The 19,941-nt window shown below is 43.3% G+C and overlaps 1 protein-coding gene and 1 pseudogene across 1 annotated transcript; both read left to right on the top strand.

Moving 5' to 3' along the window:
• The first annotated feature begins 1,382 nt into the window (after window positions 1-1,382).
• Window positions 1,383-1,970, top strand: LOC127235941 (ATP synthase F(0) complex subunit C2, mitochondrial-like; annotated as a pseudogene).
• A 15,740-nt stretch (window positions 1,971-17,710) lies between these two features.
• Pcbp1 (poly(rC) binding protein 1) lies at window positions 17,711-19,326 on the top strand. The gene has a single exon (XM_051203286.1). It carries the CDS (start codon window positions 17,904-17,906, stop codon window positions 18,972-18,974), a length of 1,071 nt encoding a protein of 356 aa, XP_051059243.1. The 5' UTR covers window positions 17,711-17,903; the 3' UTR covers window positions 18,975-19,326.
• The last annotated feature ends 615 nt before the right edge of the window (window positions 19,327-19,941 follow it).

Raw genomic sequence — 19,941 nt, 5'->3', positions numbered from 1 at the left:
TCTAGATCAGCCTGGTCTATAAGAGCTAGTTCTAGGACAGCCTCCAAAGTCACAGAGAAGCCCTGTCTTGAAAAGCCAAACTTAAATCAATCAATCAATAAATAAATAAATAATAAAACTTAGGAGAAGCAGTAAAGTGATGCCCTTCCCTATCAGTGCTGGAAAATGGGGGTGGGTGTATGTCAGAGGAAGGTAGAAAGCATGCCTGCAGCAGACAGCCCATCAGGGACAAGAGACTACGTGAAACATTTCAAAGGTTTTTCTAAGCTCTAAACTATAATCATCGTGAACTAAAAAGTCACTGGCAACACTAAAGACTCTCTCTTCTGCTTGTTTCTTCAGATCCCCAGGCAATATAACCCAGTAACTAGAGGCACAGACCTGACACTACAATCTGAGCAAATGTGAACACATTACTAAACTGTTTTCCTCAACTTTGTTATCTGCAAATTTGGTTAGCAGTCACTACTCTCATAAGATTACTATGAAGATAAGTTATAGGATACTAGTTAAGTACTTAAAACAGCACTCACACATGAAAAGGTACAAAGCCAACATTTTGAAAAGACAAGGAAAGGAAAGGTGGGGGCAGGGTTAGCTTGCTTTAACTAACCTTATCCAAGCCTCAACGAAAATGTCCCTGGCTGTTGCTGACCAGAGGCTGAGTTCTCAAGGCAAATGGCCTCAAAAAAGAGCCAGAGCTACTGTGTTCATGGAGTATTCATCCCTTACCCTGAAAGTTGGCATCTTCTGTGCATCGAGACAGGCCATCTTTGGCTTTACAAGAGCCTTACTCACTCCAAATTCAGGTGCTGAGCAGTGCTACTCTCCTTTTTATGGCCAGTCAGAATTCAAAAAGACTTCGAGACCCTCTAGACCCACACTTTGCTTAATACATGAGGGCATGAAGGCTAAAAAAAAAATATAAAGTCCTAAGTATAAATTAGGGCAGTCAAGCAGAGTCATAAGCACTTATTCCTGGTGGCTAAAATCTTCCCATTTTTCAGGAAAAGAAAAATGGTGACTTTAACCAGCTGAGCCTATAACTCCATCTCTAGAAAGACCCAATACCTTCTCCTGGTCTCCACATACACCCACACACATGTCCCTTACAGACACATAAATCAAAACAACAACAACAATGGCAAACATTACGAGAGACAAGATCTTACTTCTACTCCAAAGAACATCAGACACTAAAGCATACATCTTTATTTAGCTCCTATTTCTGGTCCATGGAACACCCAACCCTTCAGCAACGAAGCATTCTTTCATTTCTCTGCATCTAGGGAAGAACAGAGGCACAGGCAATAACATGATTAAAAATCACAAAGGAGCCCTCTCTGTCTTCTCTACCCTGGGAGCAGCTCTCCTGCCTTGGCCCCTCACCCCTGAAAATGTATGCCTGCTCCAAGTTTATCTCCACCCACTCCTTGATCAGGAGCACCTCTCAGCTGCTGAGTCGTCCCGTCTGCAGTGGAGCTGAACCAACCAGACTTGGATAGATGAGGGCTTCAGGAGCTTGGCAGCCCCTTGTCCTCTGACCTCACTCATCCCTAGCTGCAGCTTCCAAACCAGCATCATTTCTAGGGACATTGACATAGCCTCCAAGTTCATTGGGGCTGGGACTGCTACAGTTGGAGTGGCTGGCTCTGGGGCTGGCATTGGAACTGTTTTTGAGAGCCTCATCATTGGTTATGCCAGGAACCCTTCTCTGAAGCAGCAGCTCTTCTCCTATGCGATTATGGGCTTTGCCCTCTCAGAAGCCATGGGGCTCTTCTGCCTGATGGTGGCCTTTCTGATCCTCTTCGCCATGTGAAGCAGCTGTCTCCACTTCCACCTCCCATAGTTCTTTCATGTCCCGTCTGCCCTGTATGTTCCTTTTCCTGTACCTCCCCAGGAAGTCTGGGGAAAGTGTTTGGCTCAGGGTTTGACAGAGAGAAGACAAATAAATACTGTATTAGTAAGAAAAAAAATAACAAAGGAAGGGCAGGAGGATAGAACCCAAGCACACTCAAAACACTAAAACTCACTTCAAGATCAGCAAGACACATCTCTGGTCCAGGGTCTCTCACCATCAAAAGTGATGCAGCAGAATGGTTAGCAGCAAAAGCTCTGAGGTTCAACTGCCTAAGACTAACTTAGGTCTATCTTTTACAGGCTGTGTAACATATGCAAATTAATTCATTTTTTTCTGGGCTATATTTCTTTGTCTATGAGAATTACACTGTAATTATGACAGACATTTGAGAAATACAGCCTATTTGCTTAATACTATGCCAACCACTGTACCTGGCCAGGCAATTTGTGTGCCACAACCTTTAGAGGGAGGTACTATTACCATCATTCTACATAACAGATCAAGGTCACAGTTACTGCTAAAGTTAAAGCGTCTGCAGAAGAGGCCTGCTTCCAGAACCTATGTTCCCAAGTCTTCAACTACTCTGCCTCTCCAAGTACCAACAGCAAGTGGCTATGTGTTCAAAAAAAAGAAACTATACCATAAAGTATTCAGCACAGCCTTGCTGTGACAGCAGCTAGCATTACCTCTGTTAGCTGATCACACCTTCACTAAAGGAATAGTTTGATCTTCTGTTGCTGTGACCTGCTCTGGCCCCAGGTCAGCAGGGAAAAACCTACTTAAAACATATGGCGCCGCAATGTGGACCAAAGAACTTCCACATAAAACTTAAGAAAAGCTTAAAAAGGATTTTAGAAACAAAAGAACAGAGACAAGCAAGACTTCTTGGTAGCAGCATTTTTCTCAGTTGGACTCTGTTTTGTTAGCGAAAAACAGAGACTTGCGCTACTCCTTTAAGGGAGGTTTCCTGACTTAGCATAAGCGGCAAAAAACCGCAAGGCTTATAAAGAGCTCTGGTAACAATTCATTGGTGTGTACAAGAGCTGGCAATGGCAGTGACCACATCTCCAAGCCGGTAGCATGCTGCTGGATGACAGCATAGACCAAGGCAGTGAGCACAGCTCTCAGTCCTAGCAGTAAAAGTACCCGCCGCCATCTTTGATAGGCCACAGCAGAACAACTATGACTTTCATTTTAGCAATGTTGTTGTTTACCAGATAAAAGACTTGTGGCCACAAAAAGATAAAGATTTACAGTAAAGACAGATTCACATTAATAAAAACCTCTAAAGGTTTACAATGTGTTTTAAAATATATGTAGGCTTTGAAAAAAACAAAAAGAATAAAATGGTTTTAAAAAGACAAAGAGGAACTGGGTGTGGTGGCACACGTCTTTAATCCCAGCACTCGGGAGACAGAGGCAAGCAGATCTCTGTGATTTCAAAGTTAACCTGGTATGCAGAGTAAATTCCAGGACAGATAAGAGTTACACAGACAAACCCTGTCTCAAAAAAATAAAAAGTAAAATAAACAGAGTAATAAAAAAAAGCCACATAAAGATGAAGAAAATCTACATACTGTACGGCATTATATTGTCGTTGCATCATTTGATTGCTGAGGAAACAACAACTGTTAAAACAAATGCTGCTGAATCAATTCAATTTATATATTTTGAAAATGCTTTGACTTCAAAATTTAAGTCTAAGGATAAGTTACTTGGGAAAAGGATTTCTATTTTTATTTCCACAGGGAAAAAAAAGCTGTGGATTCCTTCCAGACTAACATGGTTTGATCAAGAAGACCCCCTCTGAAGCAATGTCCATGGGACAATGCAGCCTTGAAGACCACTACAGCCAGGATTTCTGCATCTTCTTAGGATCTCCATGACAGCGCCCCCTACCAGCAGGAAGCAGTTTGGAAAGAACAATGCCCAAATTCCCAAATATTGTTTATAAATGTTTGTTTTCATTTAAATGGGGTTGGTTTTGGTTATAAATGGCTAATGACCACAACCAATCTCTTTTTAAAGATAAAAAGGGGATTATGGTATAGATATGAAAACTTTGTTTTGGAATGGATTTTCATTTATTGATACAATTTAAGGTCAATTTTGTGATTAATTATATTTCTCCTCTTGTTTAGGTATTGTGTTTATATAGCTCACTTAGAAATGTAATGTATAACTTAGTGCAGATTATAGATAGTTACCTAGTCAAAACTTATAGTTAGGTGAGTTAGGATTTCTAGATATATAGAGATGTATTTGAGATGAATAGGCATTCTTCAAACTGTTCAGAGACCTACAGAATATGGCATTTAAAATGGTTTAGGGTTTTCTTGACAGTGAAACGTAACTGCTCCTGGCAACACCACCTGTGTCAGAAAGAAGGATGGACATTAAAGAACCATGGAGTTTGCCTCCAATATGGCAAGACTAGCCATTTGGACAAGATACTGCTTTTATCCGAACTGTTTGACTTCATGCTGTATAAACAAGACATGCAGGACACCAGAAGCATGACTGCTGATACATGATGGACATTGCTATAGGGTTCCTGCTTCAAGGAAGAGTCTGCAAGACAGCCTGCAGGACACGGAGAAAAATGACTGACAAACTGCCAATACAGGTGGACAGTTTAAAGTTTCCTCCTTTACTGAGGAGTCTGCCAGACACACTATGGCCTATAGGCTGAAGAGGGAACATTACAGAAGAACTTTGGGTGACTGACCAGATAGTCAGTTGTCTCTGTCATTTCTAGATTTTATATATTATCCTTCTGTGGTCTTTGAAGGAGTTGAAGACAGATAGTTATGGTTATAGTTTTCCTTAGTTAGGATTGAAGATAAGTTACATATAGGACTTTAGACTCACAAAGATAGGATAGATGATGAAATATTTTCTTTGAATCTTGCTAAATGTTAATGGACTAAATATTGTTAACTATGGTTCTTATTTGATAATTGTTTTGTTACATATTTTGCTATGTTAAGGTTAAAACCCTTCTTTTCATTTAGACAGAAAAGATGTCGTTCTGTAAATATGTTTCTCATACGGAAGATAGGCGGGACTAGGAGACAAGGATGATTCCAGGAGTAGTAGGGAGGAGATCCAAGATGGAAGACGGAGAGAGCAGAATGCCAGCCCCTCTCTCTGGTAAGATGAGACCATGTGGAAATACTTAGATTTATAGAAATGGGTTAATAGTTAAGACAGAGCTAGCCAATAAGAAATTAGTAACTGGCCAACAGCATTATATCAAATACAGAGTCTCTGTGTGTTATTTGGGGCTGGCATGGTGGTGGGACAAGACCAGCAGGAAAAACATTACTCGTAACAGTGACCAAACACTCTGGCCAAAAGCATTAGGAAGAAAAAGAAAAGTTTAGCTTCTATTTCAGATCACAGTCCATCATTGAGGAGAATCAGGGCAAGAACTCAAGCAGGAGCTAAAGAAGAAACTATACAGGAATGTGCTTGCTTATGCATTTGCTCATACTCAGCTACTTTTCTTATACAGCTCAGGTCTAGGTATAGTGCTGCCCCCTCCCATCAATCAAGACACACTCTTACAGACACTCTCACAAACACAGGCCAACCTGATTGAGGCAATTCTTCAACTGAGTTACCCTCATCCCAGATGATTCTAGTTGTGTCAAAATGAAAATAAAACTAACCAGGACACCTACCTAGGTATTTGGGATTTGTTTCTAGTACTCCATTCCTTCATGTACAATAGAAGGGCCTTTAGTGCCAGCACCCTGGAGGCAGAGGCAGGTAGATCTCTGTGAGTTTAAAGCCAGCCTGGTATACAGAGTGAGTTCTAGGACAGCCAGGGTTACACAGAAAAACCCTGTGTGAATCCCCCTCCCCCAAAAAGAAAGAAACAATACAGGGATTGCTTGCACAGAGCAAATCTCTACTCCAGGAGCTGGGGAAATGGTTCAGTGCTTCAGAGCTACTGTGCATGCATGAGGACCTGAGCTCAGATCCCAGTCCCTATAGAACTCAGTAATTTGCAGGAAAAAAGACAGGAAGGAAGATCACATGCTACCTGGCTGCCATCCTAGCCAAAATGAACTCCAGGTTCAGGAAGACACCTTGTCTCAAAGAAATAAGGCAGAAAATGATAAAAGGAGGAAACTCAAAGCTCTTTTCTGGCCTGTAAACACATATGCAATACAAACATCATACACACTACACATGCACATATAACCAACCCTTCCACTCCATCTCATGGGTATGTACACACACACACACACACACACACACACACACACACACACACACACACACACGGGGGGAGGGGGGAGAGAAATCTCTACTCCATAAAAAGCAGTATACTAAAATCTTTTTTTTTTTTAATTTAAATAAAATCTTTATTATTGTTAGCCAGGCTGGCATGTTGAGGCACACATAATCCTATCATTCAGGAAGCTAAAGCAAAAAGATGGGAGACTTCAAAGCAGCCCAGGTTATACAACACCCTGTTTTGAAAAACATAAGGCCACTGAAATAGCTCAGCAGATAAAGGCACTTGCTGCCAAGGCCAATAACCTGCATTTGATCCCCAGGACCCACATGATGGATGGACATAATTGTGGTGCCATATGAAATATGATACATTTATATGCATACACATGCAAAATAAATGTTAAAAAGTTTTAAAACAAAACAGTAAGTTGGGCATGGTGGTACCTCTTGGAAGGTTGATGCAGAAGGAACAGGAGTTCATAGTCATCTTTAACCACCTAGCAAGGTCAATACCAACCTAGACTGTATGAGAGACAGTCGGTCTCAAAACAAAACCTTTTATTATAACACTGACATGATAAAAGCCTTTCATTATTCTCGTAAGTAAAACACTTATACTTAATAATTTTCCAATACAAAGCAGAGATATATATTTCCTAAAACTAACATAATTTCTACTCCCACCCTCTTTTTATTATCCTGTTCTCAAGACTGATATATTCGCAGGGTGTTGGTGGTACAAGACTTTAATCCCAGCATTCGGTAGGTAGAGTCTGGAGGATCTCTGTGAGTTGGAGGCCAGCCTGGTCTACAGAGCTAGTTCCAGGACAGGCTCCAAAGCAATACAGAGAAACCCTGTCTCAAAAAAACAAAAAATTCTGATATAGTCATCATTTAATCTTCACAAGAGGGGTCTCATTTGCCATTATCTCTATTTGACAGGCATAAAGACCAACTCAAGACTACAACAGCAAGTAAGTAAGTGAGTGTCTATGACTACTAGACAAGAATGACTAGTGCTAAGGAGAGGCCAAGATGGAGGAGGCAGCAGTGTCAGAAGGTGACCAAGATGCTTGCACACAGCTGTCCTCTAGTTACATTCAAGGCTGAGACAGGAAAATCACTTTACACTCAACAATTTGCAACCCAACTAAACAATAGAGTAAGACCCTGAATCCAAAAGAAAAAGAAAGTGGCCGAATGTGGTAGTGCACACCTTTAATCCCAACACTTAGGAGGCAGGGACAGGTGGATCTCTCTGAGTTCAAGGCCAGCTGGTCTATAGAGTGAGTTCCACCACAGCCAGGCCTATGTAGAGAGACCTTTCTTTAAATAAATAAATAAATAAATAAGTGAAGGAAGGAGGAAGGGAGGAAGGAAGGAAGGAAGGAAGGAAGGAAGGAAGGACAGATAAACAAGAAGGTCAGACCAATAGCAGGCACACTGAAATGGGGTTTATTTTTTCCACACTGGAGACAGAATCCAGGGAACTTACACCTAATAACAGGAGTATGTGTACTTAAATGTGCAAGTGCTCTTGAATGTGGAGGCCAGAGGGTGACATCAAGCATCTTCTTCAACAGGCATAGTGGTAAATACCTTTAATCCCAGCACTCAAGAGACAGAGGTACACAAATCACTGAGTTTGAGGCCAGCCTGGTCTACATAGCCAGTTTGAAGCTAGTCAGGGCTACATACTTATATCATGTCTCAAAATAATAATAATTATTATTATCATTATTATTATTTCCTCACTCATTATTTATTGAACAGGATTTCTTGTTGTCACCAATTCAGCTAGTCTATCTAGCCAGCTTGCCCCAGGTATCCCATCTCTACCTCCCTTGCCCTTGGATTATACAAAAGCCACCAAAACCACTTCCTCTTGAGTTTATGTGGTCCTAGGGCTCCAAATCTCAGGCCTCTGCTTACTGAGCTGTCTCCTCAGCCCTAATAATAGGATTTGGGGGTGGGGGTTGGTTTCTGGTTAAGACAGGATTTCTCTGTGTAACAGCCCTGGCTGTCGTCGTGGGACTCTATCAACCAGACAGGCCTTGAACTCACAGAAATCTGCCTGCCTCTGCCTCCCTAGCGCTGGGATTAAAAGTGTGTACCACCACTGCCAGGCAGGAGACATCCCTTTTACTGCTGATATAGTCTATGAAATTCTTCTTACATTTATTTTAATTTTTACATAGATGAGTGTTTTGCCTATATGTATGTCCACACCACACTTATGCAATGCCAGTGGAAGCCGAAGAGGGCTTCAGAGCTCCTATAACTGGAATTAGAGACCATTAGCTGTAATGTGGCTGCTGGGATGTCAATCCAGGTCCTCTAAGTAAATAGTCAGTGCCCTTAACTAGTGAACCATCTCTCTAGCCCAGGAGACAACACATCTTAACAATCAATAATGTTGTCTGGTTGAAGTAACTATCTCCGAAAATAAAAGTCTCTGACAGCATCTCACTTGTTTGTCAGTAGGTGTGATCAAAGAAATGACCTAGTGAAACACATTTTTGTTGTTCTGAATAAAGTAGCAATTTCTCTTGAATTCTTTTCCCTCCTTTCTAACTCAAATGTCCTCACTAACTATATAAACCCCTAAGTTTACACATACATCTTCCTTCAAAACAAAACCTGACAAATGATATAGTGACTAACAACACCTGCTTTTGCAAAGGACTCTTGGTTCAAACCCATATGGTACTTCACAACCTTCTGTAATTCCAGTTCTGGAAGACAATCCCTCTTCTGTCTACCTTTAGCACTGGATACATGTGGTATACATCCTTACATGAAGGCAATGACTCACTGACTTAGAAAACAAACAAAAACACAAACCAACAACCAGACATGGTGGAGAACACATACATCCCAGCATTCAAAGACTAACGTAGAAGGACTAAGAATTCAAGATTAGTATAGGCTACGTATGTACCATGTTCGAGTCCAGCATACACTACATAGTAAGACCAGTCTACACAATGTTGTGGAATAGAATATTTGTTTAACTAAGATATATTTGTTTGTGTTGCAGAATAATTGTTTAACTATGTAAAGACATGTTTCATTTTTTATGCTGCATTTTGTTTAATTATGTAAAGATGTGTTACTTTTGTTTATACTGCATTTTTTTAACTAGGTAAAGATGTGCTGCTGTTTCACCTTGCCTACCTAAAACACCTAATTGGTCTAATAAAGAGCTGAACAGCCAATAGTTAGGCAGAGGAGGAAGAGGCAGGGCTGGCAGATAGAGAGAAAAGGAGAACCAGCCAACATCCAGTTAGCCAGCCAACCAGGGAGCAGCCAAACACAGAAAAGGTAGGAAAGTAGGACACACAGAATGAAAGAAAGGAAAAAGTCCCCAGGCAAAACATAGATGAAGAGGGGACTAGAGAGATGGCTCAGTGATTAAGAGCACCACACCAGGTACTCTTCCAGAGAACCAGGATTCAATTCCCAGCACCCACATGGCAGCTCACCAACTGCCTGACACCCTTGCACCGACATATAAGAAAGCAAGAATGTCAATGCACATAAAAAAAAAATTTAAAGAAAACCTTAAAAAAAAAAAAAAAAAAAAAAGAAGAAGAAAAACGGGTTAAATTAATAAGAAGTAGTAGGACAAGCATAAAATAAGGCCAAACATTCACAACTAGTAATAAGTCTCTATGTCATCATTAGGGGCTAGTGGTTCAAGAAAGCCTGCTATAGTACAACACAATGATTCCAATCTGAACCACATAGTGAGGTGAGCCTGCACTACATAGTGAGACCATATCTCAAAATTCATAAAGCAAGCCCAGCATAGTAGCACACATCTTCAATTCCAGCACTCTAGAAACAAAGGCAGGTAGATCTCTGTGAGCTCAAGGTCTTTCAGAGATAGAGAAACCCTGCTTCAAAAAAAAAATTTTTTTTTCAGATGTTTTTGTCTTCTTAATAAACAATTTCTCTTTCTGCATTCTGGCAAGGGTAGTTCAAGTGCCAATAACCCAGGGCTAGGGATATGGCTCAGCGATTAAAGTGCTTACTGGAATGCACAAAGCCCTGAATTGCATCCCAGAAACACATAAATTGAGTGTGGTGGTATATGCATGTAATCCTAGCACTCAGGAAGTAAAGAAGAATCAGGAGTTCAAGATAATCCTTCATTACACAGTTTGAAGCCAGCTTGGGGCTGAAGACCCTGGCTTCAAATAAATAAGTACATAAATTAATAAGATTGGCCATGCCTGGTTCCAAGTAAATAAATAAGCCATGCTTCTGAAACAGCACAAAAATAATTAAGAATTAGGTAATACGGTCCAGGCAGTGGTGGCTCCCACCTTTAATCGCAGCACTCAGGAGACAGAGGTAAGCAGCAGATCTCTGTGAGTCCAAGGCCAGCCTGGTCTACAATGTTACACAAGAGAATCCCTGCCTCGAAAAATTTTTTTTTAAAATTATGTAACACAGGCTGAAGAGATGGCTCAAAGATTAAAAGAACTGGCTATTCTTCCAGAGATCCTGAGTTCAATTTCCAACAACCACATGGTTGCTCACAAACACCTATAATGAGATCTGGTGCCCTCTTCTGGCATGCAGGCATGCATTCAGGCAGAACACTGTATACATAATAAATAAATCTTAAAAAAAAAAAAAAAATTAAGTAACACAGATGGGCAGTAGTGGAGCACACCTAATCCTAGCATTAGGGAGGCAGAGACAGGTGGGTCTCTGTGAATTCAAGGTCAGCTGCCCTACAGAATGAGTTCCAGGACAGCCAGGGTTATTAAAAAAGAGAAACTTTATACTACCCCCCTCAAAAAAAAAAAAAAAAAAAAAAAAAAGAAGAAGAAAATTAGGTAAGACAAACACCCTCCATTCCTTACTGAAACGGCTGGCTTTAGAATGACTATGCTCTCTACACCTTTTGTGCTCTCTCTAACCAGAATCTCCTTCCTACTATCCACTTTACCTTTGGGACTCCAAATGGCATCCTTATCCTTCTCAGACTCATTCCAAAGCTAAATTAAAAGACCTTCTCTGCATTCCTACTTCACCCTCTGCTACTGCTTTTTTTTTTTTTTTTTTTTTTTTGGTTTTTCGAAACAGTTTCTCTGTATTGCTTTGGAGCCTGTGTCCTGGAACTTGCTCTGTAGACCAGAAAGCTCAGATATTTACATTATAATTCATAACAGGCTGGCTTCCAACTCACAGAAATCCTCCTGTCTCTGCCTCCTGAGTGTTGGGATTAAAGGCATTCACCATCAACCCCTTCCGTGATTTTTGTAATATATTTTCCCCGATAAACCAACTAAATTTAGAATAGCATTAAAATACACTATTATAAAAGAAAATCAACACCTTCTGGCTTCTGTAGGCACTGTACACATGTGGTATGTATACAACAGACAAGCAGGCATACATATACACACACAAAATATAATAAAATTTTAAAGTTTTTTAGGGACTACAGAGATGGCTCAGTGGTTAATTGTATGTGTGTGTGTGTATGTATGTATGTATATGTATATATGTATATATAATGTATATATGTATATATAATAGAAATACATGGACATCATGTTTTCTTCTTTCTGCCTTATTCTTTGAGCATTTTCCTTCCCTTCCCTTCCTTATTTTCTATCTTTTGTACCCATATTGTGTCCACATCTTTCCCTTTAAGTTCACACATACACCATCCATATGCCTTACTATTTGGGTATCTGTGTGCATCATTTTATCCAATAGGGAGAACTTAGGCCTAGAATGTTTCTATATTTCCTGCTAACTTCTGGATGATAATAACATCTTTCTTGTGTCTATCAGGGAATCAGTAAATGATGTCCTAAGAGAAAACAGGGTTACCAGGATAAACTACTACAATCTGCAAAATAGATAGGACTCATTTCTAAGCTATACTTTCTCAGTTTACATTTTCTTTATTTGGGGGTTGGATGGGGAGTTGAAAGGATCAAACCCAGGGTCATGCATGTCAGGCAAGGACTCCACCTCTGAGCTACATGACCTGGCCCTACTATAATCATTTTATTCATGTTATATGTATGTACAAATACCAGTTGCCTGAGGAGGCCAGAAATGAGTATCAGATCCCCTAAAGGTGGAATTACAGGCAGTTGTAAGACACCCATGAGTGATAGAGTAATCAGTAGGCATGATTAACTGCTGAGGCATCTCTTCAGACCTTAATAATTTTTATTTTATTTCTTAGCCAGATGTGGTAGCATACATCTTTAATTCCAGCACTCCACAGGCAGAAGAAGTAAGCAGATCAGTGAATTCAAGAGCAGCCTGATATACACAGTGTAAGACCCTGTCTGAAAAATACAAAAAGGAAGCTAGAGAAATGGCTCAGGGATTAAGAACACTTTCTGCTCTTACAGAGTACCTGAGTTCAGTTCCCAGCACCCACAATATACAGATCACACAGCCTCTCATAACTACAGTCCCAGAAGACCCAACACCTTCTTCTGGATTCAGCAAGCACCGCACATGTGCAGTGTGCATTCAACAAGCAGGCATTCATGCACACACAAAAATAATAAAATTTTTGAAAGATTTTAGGGACTACAGAGATGGCTTGATGGTTAATAATATACATTATTCTTCCAGAGTACTTGAGTTCAAGCCCAGCTCCTGTATCAGTCAGTACATAACTGCCTGTAACTTTAGTTTCTGGGGATCCAGTAACTTATTCTGGCCTCTGTAAATACTATACTCTTGTGTACAAACTAAAAAAAAAGGTCTTTTTAGGAGTAATTTTATTTTAATTGTGTATGGGCAAGGATGTATTTTGTCGGGTTTTATGTTTGTTTTGTTTTTTTGTTTTTTAATGTAAAATACAGGATAGATAAATTACTCCATGGTTAAAAACACTTTTGCTCTATCAGAGGACCAGAGCTTAGATCCCAGCACCCACTCTGAAAGGCTCATAAAAGCCTATTACCTCCAAATCCAGAAGATCCGATACTCTGTTTTGGCCTCTATCGGCATTGGAACAAATGTGAGCGCACACGCGCGCGCGCGCGCACACACACAAATTATTTTTGGCATAAATTACTTTTGGTGTAGGGGAGGGTTTGAGACAGGGTTTCCCTGTGTAGCCTTGGCTGACCTGGGACTCACTCTGTAGGTCAGGCTGGCCTCAAACTCAAGAGATCCACCTGTCTCTACCTAGAGAGTGCTAGGGTTAAAGGCATGTACCATCACCGCCCTGCTATAAATATGTGTTTAAAAAGATAAAAGTGTGATGTATTAGCACAAGCTCTTAATACCAGCATTCTAGAGGCAAAGGTAAGAAGATATCTGAGGGTTCAAGGCCAGCCTGGTCTTCATAACAAGTTCCAGGCCAGCCGGGGCTATATATCAAGACTCTGTCCCTGTCTCAAAAATAAATAAGAAATAAATAAGAAGCCAGTTTGGTGTGATTCAGCACTTAAGAGTGTAAGGTAGGAAAATTACAAAGTTGAACCAAACTGAAATACATGGTGAGAACTTACCTCAAAACAATAAGGACTGGAAAGATGGTTCAGTGGTTAAGACCACTGACTGCTCTTCCAGAGGACCCTAGATCAATTCCCAGCATCCACATAGTAACTCACAACTGTCTGTAATTCCAGCTCCAAGGAACCCAACACCCATGGCAAAACACCAATGCACATTTTTTAAAAAAAAATAGAGAGAGTACAAAGCCAGGTGTGGTGGTGCACACCTTTGTCCAGCACTTGGGAGGCAGAGTCAGACAGATTTCTTTGAGTTTGAGGCCAGCATGGTCTACAGAGTGAGTTCCAGGATAGTCAGCCAGGGCTGTTACACACAGAAACCCTGTCTCAAAAAAACTGCACACACAAAGCAACAATCTCCAACTAGAAGCCAAGAGACTTACCTCAAGTCTTAACAAGCTGTCTAACCTTTTGAATGGAGCATAAATCCGGTGGGTCAACTTACAAAGTTTAGGCCGAGTCACCCTCCCAGACTCATTAAGCCCCTTAACCAACCTGTGGTCATTTCACTTGAATTTGAGAATCATGGATGAGATATAGGGGATTATCCACTCCATTGTTCCATTATCTCAGTAGCTTCATAGGTGGCTCCTCAAAACATGGAATGTGGGTCTAAAGGGAATAAAGAATTTGCTCAGTGCGAGCTAGAAATTCCCCCTTCCCCAAAAGGTTAAACAAGCAAGGTCATCAAACAGCACTACACCAGGACAAAATCAGAAAAGAGCATGGAAATTAGTTGGCCTTTTGTTTTATAGATGGGAGCACTTAAGCCCAAACAGCTAGTGAGTTTCAGAGGTAGGACACAGATCTGGGGAATCAACTTCCTCTTCTGGCCTCATCAGGCTCTTCACAGACAGGGTGCATCTACATACACATAGGCAAAAACACTCACATAAAATAAAAATATTCAAAATAACTTTTTTAAAAAAAAGATGAAATTAGTCTTGTGGTGATGGTGGTGGTAGCAGTGGTGTACACTTTGATCCCAGTATTTGGGAGGCAGAGGCAGGTGGATCTCTTTTTGAGGCCAGACTGGTCTACAGAGCTAGTTCCAGGAGGGAAACCCTGTGTCAAAAACACAAACAAAACAAAACAAAAGAACAAATAAAGGAAATGAAATACTTCATGATTTAGAATGTTTATAAAGATATACAACTAATTCATCACTAAAATACATATACAAGTAAAAAACTTAACCAAATCTGGCTTTTCATTCTGAGTCTACCTATTTTAAATCTTTCCTGCCTCAATGGTCTTTACACACACACACAACACACACTCACACACATATACATAGTTTGTTTTGTTTTTTTCAAGACAAGGTTTCTCTGTGTAGCCCTGGTTGTTCTGGAATTCACTCTATACCAGGCTGGCTTCAAACTCGGGAGATCCAACTGCCCCTGCCTCTCCAGTGTTGGGACAAAAGGCATGCACCACCATCTCTCAACTCTTTATAAGTTTTATTTTATGTGTATGGGTATTTTTGTCTGAATGTAGGTCTGTGTGTCACTTGTATGCCTGGTTCCTCCAGTCATCAGAAGAGGGGTGTCAGATCCCCTAGAACTAGAGCTAACAATAATTGTGAGCCACCAGAGAATTGAACACAGGTACCCTGGAAGAGGTGCTCTTAACTGTTAAGCCACATCTAGACTGAGGAAATATCCTTCTGTGTAGAATGGGCTCCCAAAGTCCATTCCTATACTGGGTTGGTCCTATGCTGGTTTCCCAGCTACCAGATTTGGGTTCCATCAGCCTGAACTAATAGCTTTAAAACTGGCAAATTCAGAACTAACATTTTCTCAATTAGGACACTCACTCATTATATTTAATTTCATCCTTTTGTTACTTAATTTTGGTTTTTGGTTTGTTTGAGACAAAACCACAGCTGTCCTAGAACTCACGACCTCAGAGATCCTCCTGCCTCTAGAGTGCAGAACCCTCAGAAATCCACCTTTTTCTGACTCCCCAGTGCTAGTATTAAAGGTGTTTGTTATCATGTCCTGCAACATTTAAATTTTTTAATCCTGCCAGGGGTAACATATGCCTAAAATCCCAGTACCTAAAAGGATGAGACAGGAGGGTCCAGAGTTCAGGGTAAACAGAGCTACATAGTGACTTTGCATTGAAAAACACAAGGGCTGAGAATGTGAAATTTGGCAAATATAAGACCCTATGTCTGATATCCAGCTCTGCAAAAATAAACTCTGATTTAAATAAAAATCTGCAACAGGTGCTCACCAGTAAGGAAATCAGAAGGATATGGATTCCATTCGCCATAGTGGGTGACCCTGAATCAGTCACTCCATATCTCTGGGTTTGTCTTACTCTGTTGGGGGAAAAAAAGGAGAGAGAAATAAATGCCCACTTCGTCAGGGAGCTGTGATTTAAAAAAAAAAAAAAAAAAAAAAAAAAAAAAAGACTGTAGTGAAATGTTTAGAATGGAATTTGAATTGATCCATAACCACCATCACTTCCTCTTAACTATAAATGGACGTAACTGCAAACTTGCAGGTCACCAAACAGTGGAATAGTGAGTCTCTGGCATCCTAATGGCTTCTTAGTTATAAAATCTTTAAACACTTAACACAACAACCTGTTCAAGGTCTAGAAAAACAGGTTTCTAGATGTATGAGTACTTGGCTAGGTGCTGCACACACACACCTGCCGGCCGTTATTCAATTAAAAAAAAAAAAAAATCAGTGTTAGGCCTGCATTTTTTGTTATTCACATGCCCAACAAGAGAGGTGGAGGACGTAGCCTTCTCCCAACAAACGTCCAAGTGGCTTGCCATTTCCTCCTGAAGGGACTTGAGGAAGAATTGAGAATGATCAGACACAGGTTCTAGAGCTTTCAGACGCACCCCAATTTCTCGTTGGTGACACATGTCGCCATTTTGTTGGGAAACATGGGCGCCAGCCCGCCCCAATGTGGGGATAAAAGGAGGCGGCGGAGCGCCAGGTTAGCCCTTTCTTCTTAAGTACTAAACACGTCCACACGACCTCCTGGCTATGCCCCTGGAACAGGGAGAAGGCAACGAAACCGTAACTCTCCAGCGTCTCGATAGTCATTTCCCGGCGTGAGGAAGACCTCCCAAGATGGCGGCCGCGCCGAGGGTTGGCCGCCTGTAGAGAGCGTGGCTCATTAGACCGCGAGAAAGAGCGGACATGCGGGGCCACGCCGGCCTTTCAATGCGCATCCCTGCTCTAAAGTTTAAAGCGGCAGCCGCGGGAGAGACAACACAAGGGCAGGAGGTGGGGCTTGAGGGCTTTACTGACACAGAGCAACAAAATGCAAACAAAGCATTATGTAAATGGACGCCATTCTCCTAGCAGCCTGTGTTCCTAACACGTCTCCAAACCCCCACAGCGGCCGCCCGCCTGAGCAGGCATGCTGCGGTGGGCGAGTCTCAAGTCTTTCTGCGCACCGGACGCAGCCACCGGACCGAGGCCAAGGTGGGGGTTAGTGCGAGGCACCCGGACGCCGGGGACGAAGGGGCCCCACGTGCCCACCAGAGCGCGTGCACGCCCGCCTGGCCGCGCCTCACCACCCCTCCCCCCCGGAAGTCGCCGTGAGCCTCACCCGCCCTCCAGCTCCGCGCAAGCGCCTTGGCCTCCTCGCGCGCACGTTTTACATCCGCGGTGTCCCAGCTACCGCCTGCAGTGGCTTCCGCGGATGCCTGTATCGCTCCGCGATCGAACCCTTCGGCGAACAGGGCAAGTAGTATCTGTGTCCGCCACAAAACAATAATTATCCCAGTCCCCTGCCGGTTCCGCTAGAGTTAATAAAACACGTGCCCTCTCTCAAACCCTGCCAGATCCCCAGGTTCGCACTCGTTTGTTTTCTCGTCTCCTGCTGAGACACAGGGCTACTTTTCTCAAGTACCCCGCGCGCTGGCGCAGTCTTGTGACCTAAAAAAGCCGGTCCTCTTTTTCTTTTTTTCCTCCTAGGGGTCCTGCGCGGCAATCACTTCCGGGGTCAGAGGGTACGCGGGGTTGAAAGCGGGCTTCCCGCCCCGCCCAGACCGCCGAGGCTGCCGCCGGAGTCGCCACCGCCGCGCCCTCGCCCACCCGCCCGTCCGCCATTCCCGGTCCCGCTCGCCCCCGCCGCTGCCGCCGCTCGCCTTGCGACGCCGCCGCGGCCTCCCTCCCGCGCCCGCCCGCTCCCGCGGCCCCCGCTCGCCTCGCGCCGGCAGTTCGGGCCTACTCCTCCCCTCCCCCGCCAGCCGCCCAGGACTTGACCACGTAACGAGCCCAACTCCCGAACGCCGCCCGCCGCTCGCCATGGATGCCGGTGTGACTGAAAGCGGACTCAACGTGACTCTCACCATTCGGCTGCTGATGCACGGAAAGGAAGTAGGCAGCATCATCGGGAAGAAAGGGGAGTCGGTGAAGAGGATCCGCGAGGAGAGCGGCGCGCGGATCAACATCTCGGAGGGGAACTGCCCGGAGAGAATCATCACGCTGACTGGGCCCACCAATGCCATCTTTAAGGCCTTCGCCATGATCATCGACAAGCTGGAGGAAGACATCAACAGCTCCATGACCAACAGTACGGCGGCCAGCAGGCCCCCGGTCACCCTTCGCCTGGTAGTGCCTGCCACCCAGTGCGGCTCTCTGATCGGCAAGGGCGGCTGCAAGATCAAGGAGATCCGCGAGAGCACGGGGGCCCAGGTCCAGGTGGCGGGGGATATGCTGCCCAACTCGACCGAGCGGGCCATCACTATCGCCGGCGTGCCGCAGTCGGTCACCGAGTGTGTTAAGCAGATCTGCCTGGTCATGCTGGAGACGCTCTCCCAGTCTCCGCAAGGGAGAGTCATGACCATCCCGTACCAGCCCATGCCGGCCAGCTCGCCAGTCATCTGCGCGGGCGGCCAAGATCGCTGCAGCGACGCGGCCGGCTACCCCCACGCCACCCACGACCTGGAGGGACCACCTCTAGACGCCTACTCGATTCAAGGACAACACACCATTTCTCCGCTCGATCTGGCCAAGCTGAACCAGGTGGCAAGACAACAGTCTCACTTTGCCATGATGCACGGCGGGACGGGATTCGCCGGAATTGACTCCAGCTCTCCAGAGGTGAAAGGCTATTGGGCAAGTTTGGATGCATCTACTCAAACCACCCATGAACTCACCATTCCAAATAACTTAATCGGCTGCATAATCGGGCGCCAAGGCGCCAACATCAATGAGATCCGCCAGATGTCGGGGGCCCAGATCAAAATTGCCAACCCAGTGGAAGGCTCTTCTGGAAGGCAGGTCACTATTACTGGCTCGGCTGCCAGCATTAGCCTGGCCCAGTATCTAATCAATGCCAGGCTTTCCTCTGAGAAGGGCATGGGGTGCAGCTAGAACAGTGTAGGTTCACTCGTAACCCCCTTCTGCTGTTTTCCCATGATCCAACTGTGTAATTTCTGGTCAGTGATTCCAGGTTTTAAATAATTTGTAAGTGTTCAGTTTCTACACTTTATCATCTGCTAAGAATTTAAAAGAAAAATCACATTCTCTGTTCAGCTGTTAATGCTGGGATCCATATTTAGTTTTATAAGCTTTTCCCTGTTTTTAGTTTTGTTTGGGTTATTTTGGCTCATGGATTTTATTTCTGTTTGTCGATAAGAAATGTAAGAGTGGAATGTTAATAAATTTCAGTTTAGTTCTGTAATGTCAAGAATTTAAAAATTAAAAAATGGATTGGTTAAAAATGCTTCGTATTTCAAAAAGCTGGGAATTACTATCTTAAACTCTTTTCGTTGGTGCTTTCTTTTAAGTATGGGGTTCGTGGAGGCCAGAGGGATAAGGGTGGGCCGTTCTTGTTATCCATTGCTTATCGGTAAGATTCCATTCCCTCTGCCCCAACAAAGGAATGGCAGGTTGGGCCTGCTTTGGGATGTTTACAAAGACGGGGTCTCTTCCTGGGAGTGACATGTCTCCAACTAAGTTTCAGAGAGAGGCCTCTACCCATTTCTCTGGTAGAAAATACAGGGTTTTCTTAGCCAGAACAATAAAATGTCCTGGGGAAGGATTAAGAGGGGCCGGCGGGAACTAGGATGAATGGGGAAACACAGTGGAAAGGAGGGCCGCAGCTGCAGGGGGATGGGAGGGTCTTGGGACAGGTCTGGGATGGTACCAACAGAATGACCACCTGGGGAACATGCACCTGTGGCAAGTTGCCTATCAAAATGTTACACCTGTCTAGTGAAGGGCCCAGAAACAAAAGGGTATTCTGATTTTCCTCAGCTGTGTGCAGTGTTTAGTTAATTATCATGGGAAATATTCCTGCATAAATGGGACAGTCCTTCCAGGAATGTAGACCAATCCA

This window comes from Phodopus roborovskii, unplaced genomic scaffold, assembly GCF_943737965.1.
Source record: "Phodopus roborovskii unplaced genomic scaffold, PHOROB, whole genome shotgun sequence".
NCBI lineage: Eukaryota > Metazoa > Chordata > Mammalia > Rodentia > Cricetidae > Phodopus > Phodopus roborovskii.
This window is presented reverse-complemented; position numbering and strand designations above follow the sequence as displayed.